At 40.3% G+C, this 19993-nt stretch overlaps 1 protein-coding gene across 1 annotated transcript; it reads left to right on the top strand.

Moving 5' to 3' along the window:
* The first annotated feature begins 95 nt into the window (after window positions 1-95).
* On the top strand, window positions 96-19650 carry LOC145391888 (zwei Ig domain protein zig-8-like). The gene is made up of 5 exons (XM_080266388.1): window positions 96-137; window positions 721-894; window positions 4230-4440; window positions 16132-16339; window positions 19554-19650. The coding sequence occupies exons 1-5, from the start codon at window positions 96-98 to the stop codon at window positions 19648-19650; spliced, it is 732 nt and encodes a 243-aa protein (XP_080122514.1).
* The last annotated feature ends 343 nt before the right edge of the window (window positions 19651-19993 follow it).

Raw genomic sequence — 19993 nt, 5'->3', positions numbered from 1 at the left:
CGTGAAAGTAGAAGATATTAAGGAATGCTATATTCTCATCCCCTCTTTTCAAGAAGTCTCTCCTGATCTGTATAGTACTGTCTAAGATAAAAACCATGAAATTAAGACGCTGCCATGGTGACCGTGTTGATGCGTGCGTGAGAGCGGGTGTTTCAGTTTTGGTTTTCATTAGCACAGCTACGAAATACTTCATAGTCAAATTAGTGGGTATACCGAAGTGAAAAATAAAAGAAATAAAAAAAATATATAATCAGAGCAATTTACTAGTGTGGAGATTTGATAATCATATAGTCAAGAATAAGTTTTTTGCCTTGCATTATATTTCCTCTCGTTTATTTTATTAGAGTTACTTCTAAAAGACTATATTCTGTTTGAAAGAGAATACTCATAATCTCTCAGGCAGAAATATATACGAATGGAATATACGAATCTGGAGCTGTTGTCGTTGAGCTCCAGGCCCATGTGGACGTGACCCTGGTCAACTGCAGGCTGAAGTTGTCCTTTTCCAGTAGTCCATTATACTCCTTTGGGAGATAAAGAAGGTGAGGGACGTTTGAGTAATCGGGTACCTTCACCACCCACTTTAATTGGTGCCACTGCCTGAAGGCGTCCCTCTCCTGCACCTTCCACGTGCTAAAACAAAGTAAACAAACAAAATGCGTCACCGGATTTAATAGGTTTCAGATTCTTTATTTATACTTTCTCCCTCCAACCCCACAGAGCACAAGCGGCAATAACCGTCTGGAGCGAGCACCCCCCTCCCGACCAGCGCCAAGGTGGGACCAACCCCTCCTGAGGCCACAATTCGACAACAGCAGCAGCAACAGGGTGGTGGCAGCTGCTGGCAGAACTGCTTTTCTTCACTGCCTCGTCAAACACCTTGGGAATCGTGTGGTAAGTAGAAAAATAAATAAATAAAGCATCTGGTTTACGTAATCATCAGGTTAATACCAAAATCGGCTGGCCTCTGTAAATGATTGGTTGTCTAACACTGATCTCTTTTCAGTCATCTGGTTACTATTAAATTGGTCTTTATTCATCGACTCAATATTATCTTGCTGAAATCGTCTTGTTAGTGCTTCAGTCGCCCAGTTCAAACCGCATGGTAAGAATCAGTGCTCAATTGGAATCAACTTAAAGGTCACAGATCAACACCAACCGTAACAGCAGGGAGGTGGGGATAGCGTGGAGGACGTTCTTAACTGCCTTTTCAGATATATTGGCAATGACATGTTTACTACAGAAATCATCTGGTTTTGTTTTCAGTTCTCTAGTGCGAGTAGTTAGGAAGATACTTCAGTTTTGGGGTTAATATTTCAATAGTCTGATCAGGGAAATTTCATCTGGCCTATGATCTAGTTAATTCTAGCCCTCGTCCTACATTTCCCTACAAGGAAATGCTTTGTTTATTCCCTTCCTTCTACGTGTTGATTGTTCTTCTAATCGACGCTTGATATCATTACCTCAAGCCCAAACCTCTGAACTGATTAACCTGAAAATTGCTACAGTGCATTTACTCATAACGGACCAGCAATCCCTACCCCCTTTCAGCTTAGTTGATGGCCAAGTGTTGTCAGACTGGAAGGCAATTTTGACTGGCAGTTAAAGAGTGGCGTCACTTCTTCATAACTATAGCTCACCGAATTCCATACACCAATGACTAAGTTTTCAAATTGTGGGAGTTGCTCAGTTCCATCACATGAAAGCAAAGCAATTATATAAGTATTCATGTGACGCATTTTACGATTTTGTTTTTCGTTATGGGTGCTTTATTATTTTATAGTACAAAACAGTATATAAAGTCGAGCTGGAAATAATTAAAAGACAACTACACAACCACGAGACGATAATACAAAGATCTCAAAAAACACTTGTACAAATTCCAATTGCAGTAGCGATACGAGACCAGTTTGGTTCGAACGTGTCGTCAACCTGCTTATTTTTCTATTCTTTTCATCTGTCTATCTATCTATTGCCAGACTCCTCAATTCCGTAAGGCTTACGGAGTGGCCACAAACAAATCGCCTCCATGTCGCACTGTCCAACGCTATTTCACTGCCATTCTTTTCATATGAATTGTAAATACAAGTGGATACATTTCCCGTATTTATCTGTTAGAAGCAAACTTTGAGAAATGCCATGATTTTGCTCACTTAAGTTGCCTTTAAGATTTTGTTTTTTTCTCCTTGAACAGATGTGAATGGAACTTGCCTTTTAAAATGTAAGTTTTTTTTTTTTTTTTTTTTTTTTGTAAGACTCTGTTATGCCTTTATTTGTCCTTGGTACCAAATTATGCAGTGGTTATATAATGGCTGCGATACCAAACACCAATGCCTAGAATTCTTTCAAGTTTAGTTTTTTGATCATGGGTCTATTATTGCTATTATTATTACTGTTATTGTTATCATTATTATTATTATTATTATTATTTACATTTCATTCAAAGCTTTTTTTTTTTTTTTTACTCGTCCGACTCTGGGCAAAGACATCAGGGCCTACATCTCGGTGGCAGTGACCTATCCCAAGGCCCAGTAGTCCTCCTACACCTCCACATGTCACCACTTCGGCGCTAACACCCACCGTCCATATTGAATACATGCTAGGGCTGTCTCATACAGGACTGGTGTATTGGTATTTGCGGGGGTATTTCTACGACATGTCGGAGGGTCATCTGGTAGTTCAGGAAAGTCTGCTTTTAGGAAATTCAAATCCTTTAACTGTTCCCTGCCCAAGCCGGGATTCGATCCTGGGTCCATTCGGACTGCAGGCCGCCTCCCTTCCGATTCAGCCACCGCCTCTCCCAAATATAAACCTTTTCAAATTTCATTAAGCTCAGTAAATCCCCCAAATACTTGACATAAATCACAAAACTCTGGTCAGTCCAAGTATAATAAAAATATCATTAAATACATTAGTGTTGTGCTGTGATCACACTGCCGCTTCGAGCATGCAATTATCATGAAAAATAGCAGACTATCATTGCTTGAAAAATTAGCCATGAAACTTTTGCCACATTAAACTTACATTCCTGTAGCTGTTTGAACACCAACTACCATGATTTTTTTTCCACCAGGATGAGCTGTGTGTGTGTTGTATGCTGTGAAAGTTTTATTAAATCGGTTGAAACAAACATGAGGAAAATAACATGCCAACACAGAGATATACAGTATATGAAAAGAGGGGATCAGTTTTTGAAGTACAAATTAGCATAACTTTGCTTATTAACACTAATGACAATAATGATCAGTAAAAAAAAGTGAATAATTAAAACAATCTATGCATGGCTAAGGACAAAATTGCAGGCAACTATTGATATCTAAGACGTAAATGAGGACACTGTAGGACTTCCTCATTCCAGGGGTCTACTGCCGCAATAAAAAAAAAAAAAATATGAAAAGTCGTATATATAGCAGTTTAATCAATCAGATAGATGCAATACTTACAAAATACGAACAAGGAAATTAAGAGAACCACTGCGTGTCTCTTGGTCACAAGTTACACGAATTCTTTTAATGCATTATAAAGTTATGTAAATGTGTCATACGGCTGGAAATGCGTCCGTGATATGTAATTCAACTACAGTAATATTACTGTCTAAGAAGATTTTAACCTTTTTTTTGGGGGGAGGGGGGAGGATAGAGTATCACTTTAACGGTTGATCCCTCAGTTTACGCTTGTTCTCGTTAACAGGAGACGATCAAGCCTGCTAAAGGGAAACCTACTGTACCTCCGTCCAAATGATATACTATTTATATTGTCTACGTATGGATGCATCATAGTTAGTGTGTAATAAAAACTCTAACCAGATATGGGCTATAAGGGTTTGCATCCAAGGGTTGTTTGTTGTTGTTTGCTTAGTTAATACCACAGAGGGACGAGTGACTGGCCTCTTTCACCTTTAATGTCTGGACTGATTAGCCTAGCTCTGTACTCCCACGTTCCTAATTGGTCAGTATAAGGCCAGAAGATGGATTGATGATTGGATATTGTCTATACTACTTTCACCTAACTGGACCCAGATTTTCGTCCTTTTGTATCTTCTTTCATACAGCTCCGTGACAAACAATGAAAGTGCTACAATCCCACATCCTTGCCATAGAGCTTCTTCTTGGCCAGCATCATGTTCAAGTGTTCATCTATTATCACAACTCAGTATTCAGGATGGAGAAATGGCAAAATTAGACTATGTTAGGGTAAAAAAGAGTATTGTTATTTTGTCTTAATTATAGGTAACATGGATGCGTCACCAAGACGTGCAGGTGTTGACGGCAGGGTTCTTCACGTACACGACAGACCAACGCTTCTCTGCACTACACTCTGAGGGCTCTGATGACTGGACTCTACGCCTCGCCCAAGCCAAGGTGTCAGACTCAGGTACCTACGAGTGTCAGGTGTCAACAGAGCCGAAGATATCCAGGGCCTTCACTCTTCATGTTGTCGGTGAGTTGGACTGGGGAGTAAGGAAGCGTCTTTTTTTTTCTCCGATCGCTTCCTACCGACGTTGTATCCTGTCTTCCATGTTTCTCATCCACCCCTGGACGTCAGATGGTAACCTTCCTTTTAATACTCTGTTGGGCACTTCATAGTGCTATCACATTAAAATACTTCACATAACACCTTCCATCGTCGTAACCAGCAGGGAACCGTCTTAGAACTTTTGCTTATGATCGTACACTCGAGGAAAGTTCTGCCTTATACACCTGCCCGCCAGTTCGGACTTTTATGCGTGAGACAACCACTAGTGAAGCAGCAACCAGACACGCAAATGCCTGGTACCACTGTGTGACAGGGGAAAGGATAAGGGAGGAGGAAGGCTGGGGGGGCTGATAGTCCCTTTCTCCTCTCTCTTCCATCCTCATCCTTCTCGCACAGTTACCCGATAGATGAATGTTGGCTATTGCTTCGCTACCACTTGTCTCACATTTGCTGTTTTGAAGTGGTGAGCTAGTGTGTAACGGTGAACTTTCCTCGGGATTATTCTTCTTAACTTTGGAAGTGTGTCTCACGTTGAAGTATCTCATGTTGGAGGAGTCAGTGAAGGATTCATCTAAACGCTCCTCTTGAAGTTTCTCTCAGTTTAGTATAATCGCCTGGATATACTATAGCCAAAATTAACAGGAAAAACAAAATCCGTGAAGGAGTTAATTCTTTCAGTGCCATGAATGCAGTTGGGTATTTATTTTAGATTATATTCTGGTCCCCTTTTTCAGGTTGAGAGATTCTATCATTTACAAGGATTAATCGAGACAGTTTTCAACTTCTCATCTACTAGAACAATTGTCTACTGATCAAAGCCTTCTTGTGGTATTCTGTGTAAAATAATGCAATACTGCGTCCATAGAAGGCAAGAAGATCAATGTAACTCCCTAACCACTCTAAATCGGTATATTTCTTCATATGCCCTGTTAATATTATTCTTATGTTCCTTATGGAATTTATGTCCATATAAAGTCATCAATAACATACACGAGAAGACTAAGGTGGAGTAAGTAAAATAAATATCTAAGGCAGAGGTTGTACAGAGCCTTGTGCGCTGTCGGGAACACTGTCTTTTATTCTTTTTCGTCGGGAATGTGTATTCCATAAGAATGGGATTATTTTTTGTCTCTGTCCTAGCCAAATTATTCAGACTATGCATACGTACTTCTTTATTCCCAAATTCATGGAAAGAAGCCAATATCTACCCAGTTCCGAAGAAAAGAAGTTCGTCTGACCCTCCAATTACAGACCAATAGCTGTCACATCTTCTCTTGGTAAGGTATTTGAAACTTTAATTAATAAGCATATTGTTAAACATCTTGAATCCAACAACTTAATTAGTGATAGACAATACGGTTTTCGCCACGAAAGATCCACCATTGACATACTCAATCTCTTAACTCATACCATCCATCAATCAATTGATCTTTTTGGAGAAACTCATGCAGTAGCTCTTGATATCTCTAAAGCTTTCGACAGAGTATGGCACCGTTCCCTGCTGTCCAAACTCCTTGCTATGGACTAACGTCTTTTGTTCCTTTGATTTCTTCTTATCTTAGTGACAGGAAAATAAGAGTAAAAGTAGATGATGTATATTCGAATTTCCACTCAATTAACGCCGGCGTGCCACAGGGATCAGTTCTGGCGCCAACTCTATTTCTGGTTCATATTTATGATCACTTATCTGTCACTCACAATCCCGTTCACTCATATGCAGATTGACTCAACACTACATAGTTCATTCACACTCAGACATCCATTTACAACGTCTAATATCTCTACCTCTCAACTCAGTACAGCCATCTCAATAAATCAAGATCTAGATACAATCAGTGAATGAGGACAAAACAACCTTGTCTGTTTTAATGCTAGTAAAACTAAATATATACAGTTTACTAATAGACAGATATTGCCAGATTCGTACATTACCTTCAGTGCTACTAATATTCCCATCTCCAAAAGTATTGAAATTCTTGGTGTCTCACTTAACAGTGCCCTCAGCTGGACCTCTCATGTCATATCACTTGCTAAAACCGCCTCAAAGAAACTTAGATTATTGTACAGAGTCCGTAACTTCTTCGCCGACGAGCAGTTAGCTATAATTTATAAGAGTCATGTGCGCTCTCAGCTTGAATATTGCTCACCCTTGTGGAATGGTTGTGGAGAGGTTACATTAAGACAACTAGACAAAATTCAGAATAAAGCTGTTAGAATCATTAACAACCCTGCCATTACATATAAACTACCTCCCCTGCAAGTAAGAAGGAATGTTGCCTCCCTTGCATTATTTTACAGATATTTTTTTGGCAAATGCTCAGACGAAGTTGCGTCCATGGTGCCACCTCTCCATGCCTTCCCTCGTGCTACACGGACATCTGGTAGCGCTCATGACTGGAATGTCACTCAACCATATTGCAGAACTTCTGCCTATCAGAATTCTTTCATTCCCCTAACTGCATCTCTCTGGAATTCGCTTCCCCAGAGTTGTTTTCCTCCAGATTTCAGCCCACAACTGTTCAAGTCTAACTGTTACAGATATTTTATGAATAGAGGACACCAGTAATCTGGTGTATGGATTATTTTTGTTTCTCCATTTGTTTTTCCTTCCTCCGTTCTGTTATTTAAAAAAAAAAAAAAAAATCTAGGAGAATACCTTATCTTCCGTTCCCTAAGGCCAACCAATCCTCTTACCTGCTACAGACATTCATATATCCCTGTGTGTAGGGTTGCTTAAGTAGGAAGTAAAATGAACAAAATATATACTGGAGGGAAGTATCATTAGGAAGAGAGTGAAAAAAATCTTTCCTTCCAGTAAGCGACGTTAACAGGAAACATGGTAAATCTTATCTTTCTTATTTCTATCAATGAATTAAAGTAAAAGGCAGTCATACATTCTAATATATAGTGAGTCTGATCCAAAACTATTAAAAACTGTATATATATATATTTTTTTTTCCATTGTTTTACTGGGAATTTAGAAGGAAATAGGGTAAACATTATCTTACGTCTTCGTGTAGGTGTTTAGTCAGGTAACGTCATTAACCAGGCCAGTAGTTTATTGCGTGAAGTGTACATCAATATCTCTCTGATGTTATATTTGGTTGAGTTATGAAGGACAGTTTAGGGGTTACTCTGGTATATCGTTCATTATATATTGGTAACACATGATGTGATGGAGGGATGGTGTGGTGAGTTATATGAGAGAGGGGGATATAAGCTGGAGGGATTTTAGACATATGGTAGGGAACAGGGAAATTTGTCTGTGGCCACCTCTGAATGGACTCATGCGTGTGGCTGTAGATAGATATATATATATATAGATAGATAGATAGACAGGTAGATAGATAGATACATAGTGTGACCACCTTAATTGGACTAGATTTTTGTCCTTTTCCAGCATTCATTGTATACCGTAGTTCAGTTGTAGATACAACACTATGGTTTCATACTCTTTCCATCGCACTTCTTCGTGACTAGCACCATACTCTGGTACAAACTTCCTGCTACAGCTCAATATTTAATGCAAAATATTGGTGTTCAGGCCGAAATAAAGTGGAAAGTACATACAACGAATACATAGGGTCGTCCATCTCTAATGCTCCTCTTCCTCTCAGTCAGGTGATTCTCGTGTGTTTCCCGGGGCGGCTCACTCAACGTTATCACTGTCTGTCCTGCATTATTAGTTCATTTCCTACACACACTGTCACACCCACGCCCACACCAGCAGGCTGTGCCGTTCCCTAACACATAACATACCGCTACCGGGGTTTCGATCTGTGCGTTATTTTGGACTATCTTGTATAGAAAATAATGACGATGATGATAACAATAATAATCATCATCATCATCATCATCATCATCATCATCATCATCATCATCATCATGTGTTACCTAATGTGTCCTGTAGATTCTGCAGCATGATACGGATAATAATATGTTGATGGTGAAGTTGATGTCGATAAAGATGTCAATAATATTGGCGATGACGATGACGATGATGACTAAAACGTTGCCGATGTTGTGTAGATGTCGATGATGATGCTAATGTTGAAGGTAATGTTAATGATGATGATGTTTATTTTGACGCTGATTTTCATGCTGATGTTGGTGATGAAGATGACATTGGCGATAAGGACAACGATGAGAATGAGTATGACGATGATGATGATGATGATGATGATGATGATGATGATGATGATGATGATGGTGTGAGTGAATGTGAATATCGGGGAATCGCTCAGTTGCCTGTGCCCTCAATTAGAATCAACAATGCAATACAATTTTCTCTCTGATTTGGAACTCCGGTCAGCGCTCGCCACAGAGAATATTCCTCTCCTAATTATTGTCTCTCGCATCTGATTCTCTCTCTCTCTCTGTCTCTTCTCCTCTTTTCTCTCTGCTTTTCGCCTCCTTTTTCCCCTACATTTAACCCTTCATTCCGAGTACGTCTTTTTCGAGTCGTCTTTGGCTCCTATGACTCACTCTCAGTTGAATAAAATCACCTGATGTTAACTGGAAGAGGATACTTAAGTTTTTCTACCATGAGCAGTTAATGCTACCCGGATAACACTCTCAGGTTCCTATAACTCACTCTAAACTTAGTAGAACATATGGGGATGCCAAAAAGAGAGTACCAGAGTTGTCCCGACCGTGCAAGAGTTAATAAGACCACCAAGAGATGATTTTACATAACTTAAGAAGGACATATAAATGTGAATGGGGTTGGTGAACGCCTTATCTAAGAATACATAGCAGTGAAGAGGTTAGTCTGTCCTAATTTTCATCTTTGACTTTTGGTTTTTCCTTAAAGTATACATGTTCATCCAGTCATCCTGCATCATATAGCATAATTCAGTACCTTTTTCCATTGACCTACATCATTTTTATTATAAACCAGCTGCCAATAAAAGATTATTACATATCACTTTGGGGAGGTGTGTTGCAGAGCAACGGGGTTGGTAAAAAAAAAAAAATCTCTCCTGAACTGTGTAAAAACGTCATATTATAACAACAATAGACAATAAATCCCCACCTCCTCGTGCCTCTTTCTCTGCCTCCTCCCTCCTCGTCCCTATTTATACTTTCCGCCCCCTCTCTTCTCCCTTCTTCCTCCTTCTCCTACTTAAACCGTTTCCTTTTTCGTCTCATCCCTCTGGTTTCTTCCCCCCCCCCACCTCTTATTCCCCTTCCCTCTCCTCCTAATACATAACTCCTCCTGTCTCTCCTCATTCCTCTCTTCCCCTTTCCCCTCCCTCCCCTTCTCTCTCCCTCACCCCCTTCTTCTTCTCTCTTCTTATTCCCCTCTTCCGTTTTCCCCTCCCTCGCCTATATCCTCTCCCCTTTCCCCCTCGTTTTTTGTTTTTTCATCCATCTTTTCCCTTCCCCCGTCTCTTTTCCTCTTCCTCATCCCTCTCCACTCTCTCCCTCTACTAATCCCTCTCTTTTGCTGTTCCTTGATCCTTCTCATACATCTTCCTCTCTTTCCTCATCCTTCTTCTTTTTCCCCTCCCTCTGTTCCTCCCTCCTCCACCCTCTCCCTCTCTTCATCTCTCTCTTCATTTCCTCTTCCCCTTCCTTATCCCTCCCTTTCTCTTTTCCTCTCGTTTCCTCCCCCTCATCCCCCTTCCTCTCTCTCCTCTCTTTACTAATTCCTGTTATCAGCTTATCAGTAGTGTGCAGATTAATGGAAAGATTCAAAAGAGATAAAATAGTTAATTATATAGAAATTAATATAATTAAATATAATCAAAGACTCGCAGCATGGATTCAAACATCGATGTTAATGCTCAACTAATTCATTGGACTTCTTCCATGATGTTTACAAATCATATGACAACTCAAGACCAGGAGATATTATAATTTGCCTCGACTTTAATAAAGCATTTGACACTGTCCCTCACAAGCATCTCGTAAGCAAAATAGAAGCCCATGGAATAGAAGGAAATATGGGGAAATGGTCACAAGACTGGCTTTCAGACAGAAAACAACGGGTTGTGGTAAGCGGAAAGGAGTCCAAATGGCGTGATGTGATGAATGGCATTCCCCAGGACTCAGTACTTGGGCCGATACTTTTTTTATTATCTACATAAACGACATAGATGAGGGTTTAAAATGTAAAATATCCATATTTGTAGACTATACTGAAATAACCAATAAAGTAACTACAACGTTTCATTGGCAGCAGTTACAAAATGACCTTAATACTTTGGCAAGCTGGACAGAAAAATGGCAAATGGAATTCAACTCAGAAAAATGTAAAGTACTTCATATTGGAAATAACAGCGTCCATGCGAATTGCAAAATGAACAATATCCAGTTATCGCGTACAGACAATGAAAAGGATCTTGGTGTGATAATATCAAACGACCTAAAAGCAAGTAAGCAATGCACCGAGGTGGTTAAAATTGCAAACAAGTTGCTGGGATTTATTGGAAGGACTTTAGAGTTTAAATTGGAAAAAGACCTACTTGCCTTGTACAACTCGCTGGAGCACCCCTATCTCGAGAATTGTATGCAGTTCTGGTCTCCGTACCACAGAAAGGACGTGGAAATAACAAAGAAAATACAGCGAAGAATCACAAAAATGATACCACGATTGAGAAACAAACCATATGAGGAACGCATTGAAGAACTTAAACTATTTAGCATAACGAAACGCTGGTTAAGATGTGGCCTTATTGAAGTTTTCAAAATCATGGAGAGATGTGACAACTTGGACATGAATAAACATTTTGAAATAGAGCGGTCGAACCAAACCAGGAGTAATTGTTGCAAAATTATAGGAAAGCGTTTCCAATCCCATGAAGCAAAATACTTCTTGAACAGAATCGTATATATCTGGAACAGATTACCCTCAGATACCGTGAACAGCATCTCAGTTAAGACATTTAAAAACGAAATATACAAGTTCTTGCACAAGAATCCTCAGCTGACTGTTCTGTCCGAATAACATACTTTTACCAGCAATGCGTGAGTTTGTTCCCCTCCTGTCTACAAGACACTCCGTAAACTTAACGTACCCGTACATAGCGTCGCGTCGAGTCATAATATGTTTATCAATTTGTTAAATGCAAACAAAGTAGTATAACCACAGAGAAGGATCTGCACAGATAGCCCTGAGTTAATAGTCACTACTCTTACTTTCGACCTGTGATGGGCAGTGGATCACTGAGGGTCCCTGTTAGTTAATTGACCATCATCGTGATTTTTAATGTATCAGGGATCACTGCTTCAGGAGGTAACTTGTGTATTTCTTCCGCATGGGAAAGTTCCTTGTCACAGTGAAGTGAACTGAGCTGCGGTCTGATTAACTGCTGCCTTCCTTTAAAGCGCCAGGCAAGACAGCTACACCACCCCTGAACATCCACACTCTGCATTTTCCACATTGTGTCTACAGACGCCCCGTTATCTCAGTGCACCCGTACATAATGTCATGCCTTCTTTATTTATTTATTTGATTATTTATTTCACTTTATTAATTTCTCTTTCAGGTAGCTTATAGATAAAGTATTATACAATGTAACTTTTCCTTTTCAGTCTTTCCTATGAAATTTCCATGTCAGTTTTTCCATGCTCCATGCAGGTCCTCCTCACTTTTTTCCTGCCAGTTATAACTGGAGGGTTTGGAGGCGGGGGGAAGCCTTCTTGCTTTACTATCCTTATCCTTCAGCATGTAGATTTAGATCTCGTAGTTATAGTCTACTCTGTAACAAGCAGCCTTGAAAGGACCATAAGCTCTGTTGCTGTTTGCTTTCCTTTGTATTCTTCCTTTCTGTCCTCATCCTTCTTTCTCTTTCGGTTCCCTCTCTTCCCCTTTCCCTTTCCTCATTCCCCTCCTCTCTCTTCCTCTCTCCCCTCCCTCATCTTCCTCCTCTCGCTTCCTGTCTCTTTTCGCTCCCTTCTTCCCCTTCCCTCCCCGATCCTCCTTTCTTTCCCTCGTCCTCATTCCCCTTCCTCTACTCGCTAGTAATCCCTGTCTTGTCCTCATACTTTTTCCTGTCTCTCCTCATCCCTCTCTTACATTCCACCCCTCATTACCCCTCTCCCCTCACTCCCTCTTCACTTCCACCTCCTCAGTAAATTTTGGAATGGACAAAAATGGAACAAAGCCAAGAAGAAGGACTGCAGAAAATAAATGAGGAAAAAAAGCGAGGTGATTCAGTAGAGGAGATGTATTTATTGAGCACGTGCAAGCAAGAGGGGAGGGAGGGAGAGAGAGTGAGAGGAGAAGGAGAGAGAGTGAGAGAAGGGGGGAGAGACAGGGAGAGGAGAAGGGAGAGAGAGGGAGAGAGGAAAGAGAAGAGAGGGAAAGGAGGATGGGGTGGAAAGGAAGAGAGAGGAAAAATGATGGGACAGAGGGGAAGTGAGAGGAAAGGAGAGATGAAGATAGGGGAAAGAAGAAAAACGAAAGGGAAAGAAGAAAAGATAAAAAATAATCCACGAGGGAGAGGGAGGAGAGAAGAGAGAGAAAGGGAGGGGAGGGGAAGGGTTGTGGGTAAAAATAAAAGATAGAAAGAATTATAGATAAAGAAAGAGCATGAGACAAAAATAGCACAACTGACCAGAAATATATATATATATATATATATATATATATATATATATATATATATATATATTACTGTCATTTAGATTGAAAACATGGCATAAAGCTCTGTTGGTGGACCTGATTAAAATAAAAGCGTATTATTTATTATGCACAATGTCATTAAGTGGGAATATGAAATGAGTATGCTGTATATGCGTAGTGGATGAAAAATAAAGTAAAATTAGTGCTATAATAAATTCAGTGACAGACAAACAAAATGACGTACATACATACATACATACATAGTCAGACAGACAGACAGACAAACAGACAGACAGGTAGACAGGCAAGAATGGTAAAAGGGTGGGCTGGGGTGAAAGGGAAGGATGAAGGAGGGAAGGGATGGATGGGATGAGAAGCGGAGGAAGGAAAATAAGATAGAAGGAAATAATGAAAGAGAGAAGTGAGTGGATGTGAGGAGTATGGATAGGAAGGTCCACATGGTGGAGTGAGGGAAGATAGGGACAAGGGGGAGGAGGAAATGAAAGAAAGAAGGGGAGAGGGAGGAAAAGAAAGAGGAGGAGGAGGAGGCAAAAGAAAGCTGAAAGAAAGGATAATGAAGGGAAGACCGGAGAGAAGAAAGGAAGAAAGACAAAAGCACATGTAAATAATAATAATAATAATAATAATAATAATAATAATAATACTAGTTTTATTTCGTCAATAACGACATAGCTAATAGTATTTATAAAACACGGTTAGTATTGTCGTGGTGCCTTATATAAGTAAAGTGATATATATACGTGGAAGAAAGGAGAGAGGGGATAGTAAGGGGAAAATGAATAAGAGGTATAAAGGAGGAGAGAAAAAAATGTATGTATGAGGTAGGTGTTGACGACCGTCATCCACTCACTTTATGTAGTGCTACCCACTTCTTTTCTTTTTCTGTGTTTGCCCTTCTCTCTTCCTATTTGTCCCATCTTTCCTGTCGGTTTTTACTACTCTTCTTTCCATTTCAGGTGGCTTTACATTGAGTGACAAGCCAAATGATTTCCTGTAAGCCAGGAAACCATTTACAACGCTGGGTAGTAACCACATAACAAACGCATACTGGTTCCCTTTGTGTCAGCAGGTAGGTTGGTGGAGGGTTAGTATCCCTCTCCGTAAAACAACAAACTCAGAAACAAGTGGCCACCCCTTACGGGATTATAGCGTCTGTTTAAAGATAGAGATAGATGAGGTGAAACATGAAGAGGGCAGGATGAAAAAGAAAGAGAGGAAGCAGAAGGGAGAGACGGGAAGGAGATAGAGGAACAAGGGAAAGAAGAGCACGAAGGGAACTAAAGAGGAAAGGAAGGAAGAGGTAACTTGTTATGAAGATGTGAGAAGGGGAGGTAGCGTGAAGCGCCTATCTACTAAAATTGGACACTTAGTTGGAGGGATGAGGACTTGAAGTTGGCGATTTATTACTTCATAAGCAAAGGAGATCAAGAAATAGGTATACAGTATGGATTATGATGATGACGATGAAATATATGAGTCCACGACTAACTTTCTTACATCCAGTTGCTTTTAATTTCATAGGTATAAGGCTTGATATGGACTCAGAAATGAAGTCCAACATTTCCCCATTTTCATATCTTATCATTACAGAAGCTGACTGTCATCGTAATATTCAGCGATAATAGGCCACCATCCATTTATTCATTATTGTAACCTTCCAGATTACTTAAGAATTAAAAGCAGTCTCTCAAACTCATTATCTTCTCTTAACTTCTGCACAACCAGATGTCCTTCCCGAACAAAATAAAATTTCCTTGTAGAAAACACACACACACACACACACACACACACACACACACACACACACACACACACACACACACACACACACACACACACACACACACACACTCCTATGCTACCACACCTCGGAGTCACATTTGACACTGTCACACAATACAAGGCCACACTTCGCTCTGACTTCTATCACGTTGTCACTACCCTCCACCAACCAGACCTGATTATACCACACCGCACAGTTGCATCTTACAATGCCGTATCTTACAAGGCCACAACACACACACACACACACACACACACACACACAACTTACACTACCACATCTTATAGCACACACCTCAGAGTCACATCTCATCCTACCACACTAAACCAGGCAACACCTCATACTGCCTCGCCTCACACTGTCGCACATCTCATTATCACTCGTCACTCAAACAAACTTCACACTTACATTTCACACTGCCACATTTTACAAGGCCACATCTCACATTGCCACACCCCACAGTGTTACATCTCACATTGTCATTCATCACAGTCCACACTTCACACTGTCACAGCTCAGAGTCACGCCTCGCTCTCACACCTCACCATGCTATACATATCATTCTGCCGCACCTCGCAATGCCATGACTGGTACCACGTCTCACAATACTACGCCTCAGACAGCCATACTTCACACTGCCACACATCACACTGCCACATCTGTCGTGTCACATCTCATAATGTTACATTTCACACTATCACAATTCACAATACCACACTTCAAAGTCACATAGCACAGCCACACCTTACACTGCCTCACACCACGTTGTTACAGATCACACTGCTATACATCACATTTCAACAAATCACACTACCATGGGTCACACACCACAGCATAACATCCCACACTCCCATAAGTCACACCTCACAATGCCACAGGCCACATTATAACACCCCATACTACCACATACCACATTACTGCACCTCACATTGGTAACAGCACTCTGCCGCATATCAGTCACATGACACACTGCCACACCTCACACTGCCACATACCCCACGGTCACATCCCACATTACCACACCTCACGTACCAAACCTTACGCTGCCACTTTTCACAGCCTCACCTTACATTGCTACACCTCACATTACTTCACAGACATCTCTCTAACACTCAATAACTACTTAATTTCCAAGTACTTCCCCAGATTTCTTGCAGTTTACATACAGAGGTGGCAGGAAGGATGTATGGTCTGTAGGAGGTGCACATGGTAAAAGGGAGTACCCAGTTTTCACAATACAGAATATACACTTACACATCTGCTTATAATTTCCTTACAGAGGCGGCAGCTAGGATATCGGGACCAAAGGAGGTTCACATGGTAAGCGGCAGCAGCATCAACTTAACATGTGTGGTTAATGGCAGCACGGAACCTCCACAATACATCTACTGGTACCGTGGAACCACTTTGGTGAACTACAGCTCCAGGGGCGGCATCAGCGTAGTGACAGACAAGCTTTCACGTACGTCAAGGCTCATCCTCACCAGGTGCCATATTCAAGCTTTGTTGAGCTTTAAGCTGTGTGTTTGAGGTTGCTTCTCTTTGGCAAAATCACAGCGTTTCATCAGTATGCCTGTGTATACTTTTATCTTCACCAATTACATTTACATACTTTCTTGAGCATCTTCGATTATAGTTTTAGCTTCACGAGCAATATTAACATTTTTTTGAGCTTGAGTTTTTGATATTGCTTGTTGTTGCCATTATCATAGGTCTCTTCTTTATTGGCTTAGTTTGTTTTATCTGGGACATTGCTTTATTTATTTATTTACTAACTTTGTGTTTGTGTCCAACTTTGGACAAATACTATAGCACATTCTCTGAGGCCTAGTAGTCCTCCTATGTGCTATACACCTTCACATATAATAATAATAATAATAATTATTATTATTATTATTATTATAATAATAATAATAATAATTATTATTATTATTTTTGTTATTATTATTATTATTATTATTATTACTATTTATTTCATTTCGATTATTACATTTCTTGGCAAAATTTGTGTATGAAGTTGAAAGTTTGAACTCTGAGCTTCAGTTTTACACGTACCAAACCTATTTTTTTTTTTTTTTTTTTTTAGCTCTTATTCTGCATCGTTAATTTTCTTTTAGTTATATTTACAAACCTCCTTGACTTTACGTTGTGAAGAACCCATTTTTTTTCTTTAATATCCATTCCTACAACTATCGAACATTATTAATATATTGAATGAACATTAAAGTAAGAGGGGAACATATACCGTGACTCATAACAACAATTATTGCCCCCGGGAAAAGAGCATAAAAAAAAAAAAAGTTAACCTCTTCAGTTCGCTGATGTCTTCTTTTCTTCTATTATTGAGAGAGAGAGAGAGAGAGAGAGAGACACACACACACACACACACACACATACTCAGAGAGAGAGAGAAAGAGAGAGAGAGAGAGAGAGAGAGAGAGAGAGAGAGAGAGAGAGAGAGAGAGAGAGAGAGAATTTTATTTACTATTTTGAGCAATGAACATCTTACCTGTCGACGAGATTTAAGAAAGGTTATACCTGATCCTCCAGCTCGATAGGTGACCCCACAGCTGAGGAAAATCGTCTGACCTGAGCAAGATCAACTTATTAGAGGTTATCGTGTGTAAAAGGTCGGGTTCTGAATGATATTGTTTACACTTTCATCATTTCAAGCATTTTGTAGGAATAATTTTTTTTTCTGCCTCTTGGATCACCTGAAACATGAATTTGGTAGCCTGCAGGCTTAAGTTCCCATTCTCCTTCAGCCCACCACTCTTCTTCAGTCTACCATTCTCCTTCAGCCCACCACTCTTCTTCAGTCTACCATTCTCCTTCAGCCCACCACTCTTCTTCAGTCTACCATTCTCCTTCAGCCCACCATTCTCCATCAGTCCACCATTCTCCTTCAGCCCACCATTCTACTTCAGTCCACTATTCTCCTTCAGGACACCATTCTCCTTCAGTCTACCATTCTCCTTCAACCCGTCATTCTCCTTCTGCTCACCATTCTCCTTCAACCCATCATTCTCCTTCTGCCCATCATTCTCCTTCAGCCCACCATTCTCCTTCAGCCCACCATCTTCCTTCAGCCCACCATTCTCCTTCAGTCTACCATTCTCCTTCAGCCCACTATTCTCCTTCCGCCCACCATTCTCCTTTCGGGGGATAGGGAAAGAGTTCAGAGATATTTATATAGCAAGGCAGTTCAGTCACCCAATAATATCGGTGCCACCACATGAAGGCGTCTCTCTCCAGGATCACTATTTCAACCAAACTAAATATTAATGTAAAAAATCGACCATAGAAACTGAATTCTTTTATTAACTAACTGTATCGAACACTTGTCATTAAAAAATAAATATCTGTTTGATGACATCTGTACTTTATTAGTCATTGCAAACTGTTTATTTGTGTGTGTGTGTGTGTTTTTTTTTTTATCTAGTTATTTATTTATTTTGCCGTCCTATCGACGAGGGTTTATTTAGGTACAATTTTACCTTCCATTTTGAAAAGTTTCCCTTGTGATAATTAAAACATTCTAGACATAGCAGAGAGAGAGAGAGAGAGAGAGAGAGAGAGAGAGGAAGGAAGGAAGGACGGAAGGAAAAGAAAATCTCACTGAATCAGGCAGAGAGACAAAGTATTTTTGGAGATCACTACCAGGCAAATCTTAACGTGAAATATGGGACGAAAAACTGATTCACGAGAACATTAAAACCAGGGAGAAAGTTGTTTATCCTCATTATTAAGTTAACCTTTTTATACCACCGACGCTATATTATTTGTATGCCTGTTATCACCAGACGATTTTATTTATTTTTGTGGAGACCACGAACTAAAGAGGTTAGGTATATAGCCTTAATAATTATCTTCAGTTATGAGTCTGTATCAAATCGCTAAATAAAATCATCTGTTGATAGCGTGGTTATAATGAGTCACAGGGGATGACGATTTAAGCTGACTTGTTTTTGCACTCAGACGATTTTTTCCCACTTAGGGCAGACCACTAGACTTTTCACTCTCGCATGGCCTAAATTTGTCATCTCTCCATCTTGAAGTCAGAGTTGTAACAAGAGATTAATAATAGACTGTGCAGCTATTGCGAAGAAGTGCTATGGAATGAAAGTAGAGCTGCAGCATTGTCTCATTCTGTCACTGAGCCACGTGAAATAAGCTGCGAAAGAAAGAAAATCTGGGCCAGGATAACGTAAAATAAGTATAGTAGTGAAGGGGCTAAAGAAGGCTGTATATTTTTTCCCCCAGTACGATAGGTCCTTCTTTAAGCCAAATAAAATAATCTAAATGTAACACAAATACAGTAAAAAATTGATTGTCAATGTGAAGGAGTTGTTTCTTTATCTTTCTCTTTATCTGTTTATACCCAGACACCTTAATCCTGTATTCGGCCACAGACACATCGCCTCCTTATCGCCCTGCCCTTTGTCATTTGCCTGCCCTCCCCTCAACACACACCCCTCTCATATATTTCTTCATCCTCCCATCTCATCTTTGGTCTCCCCCTCCGCCTCACTCACATACTCTCTCCTAGCCAATCTCTCGTTCTCCATCCTTTCCACATCGCCAGACCATCTCAGAGTATTACCACTTTCAGTCACATCCACATCAACACCCTAGCGCTTCTTTACTTCCCCATTTGTTTGTCACTCCATGTAACAGCCCTTCTAAATATCTCTCCACCAGGGCCACCATTGCTGACTCGGGTAACTACACGTGTTCGCCGGCCAGTGCTGAGTCTGCTTCAGTCATCGTGTATATTCTCAATGGTAAGGTCAACTAGGAGCCGATGTTCTTTTGTGTTGACCTATTCAATGTGTTTTTCTCGAGTTAATTGTACTGCTGCGGCTACTGTTACTATTACTACTACTACTACTAGAGATGGAATTGGTGATATTATTATTGTTATTATTATTATTATTATTATTTTGTGGTAGGTGGGGGCGCTCACCATCCACTCACTCAATGTAGTGCTGCTCTCGGGTGTCTGTCCTGTCCTCTCCTCCTCCCTCCATCCATCTTTTCCTTCCATCTTCTTCTCTCTTTCTTTTCCTTCATTCTTTCCTCGTCTTTCTGCCTATGGGTGACTTTACACTCCCACTTCTGTCTTTTCTTTTCCTTCATTC

The sequence above is a fragment of the Coenobita brevimanus genome, chromosome 2 (assembly GCF_032717465.1).
Source record: "Coenobita brevimanus isolate Jiangsu-jjx chromosome 2, ASM3271746v2, whole genome shotgun sequence".
In the NCBI taxonomy this organism is placed as follows: domain Eukaryota; kingdom Metazoa; phylum Arthropoda; class Malacostraca; order Decapoda; family Coenobitidae; genus Coenobita; species Coenobita brevimanus.
The sequence above is the reverse complement of the archived record's forward strand: the minus strand, read 5'-3'. Positions and strand labels throughout refer to the sequence as shown.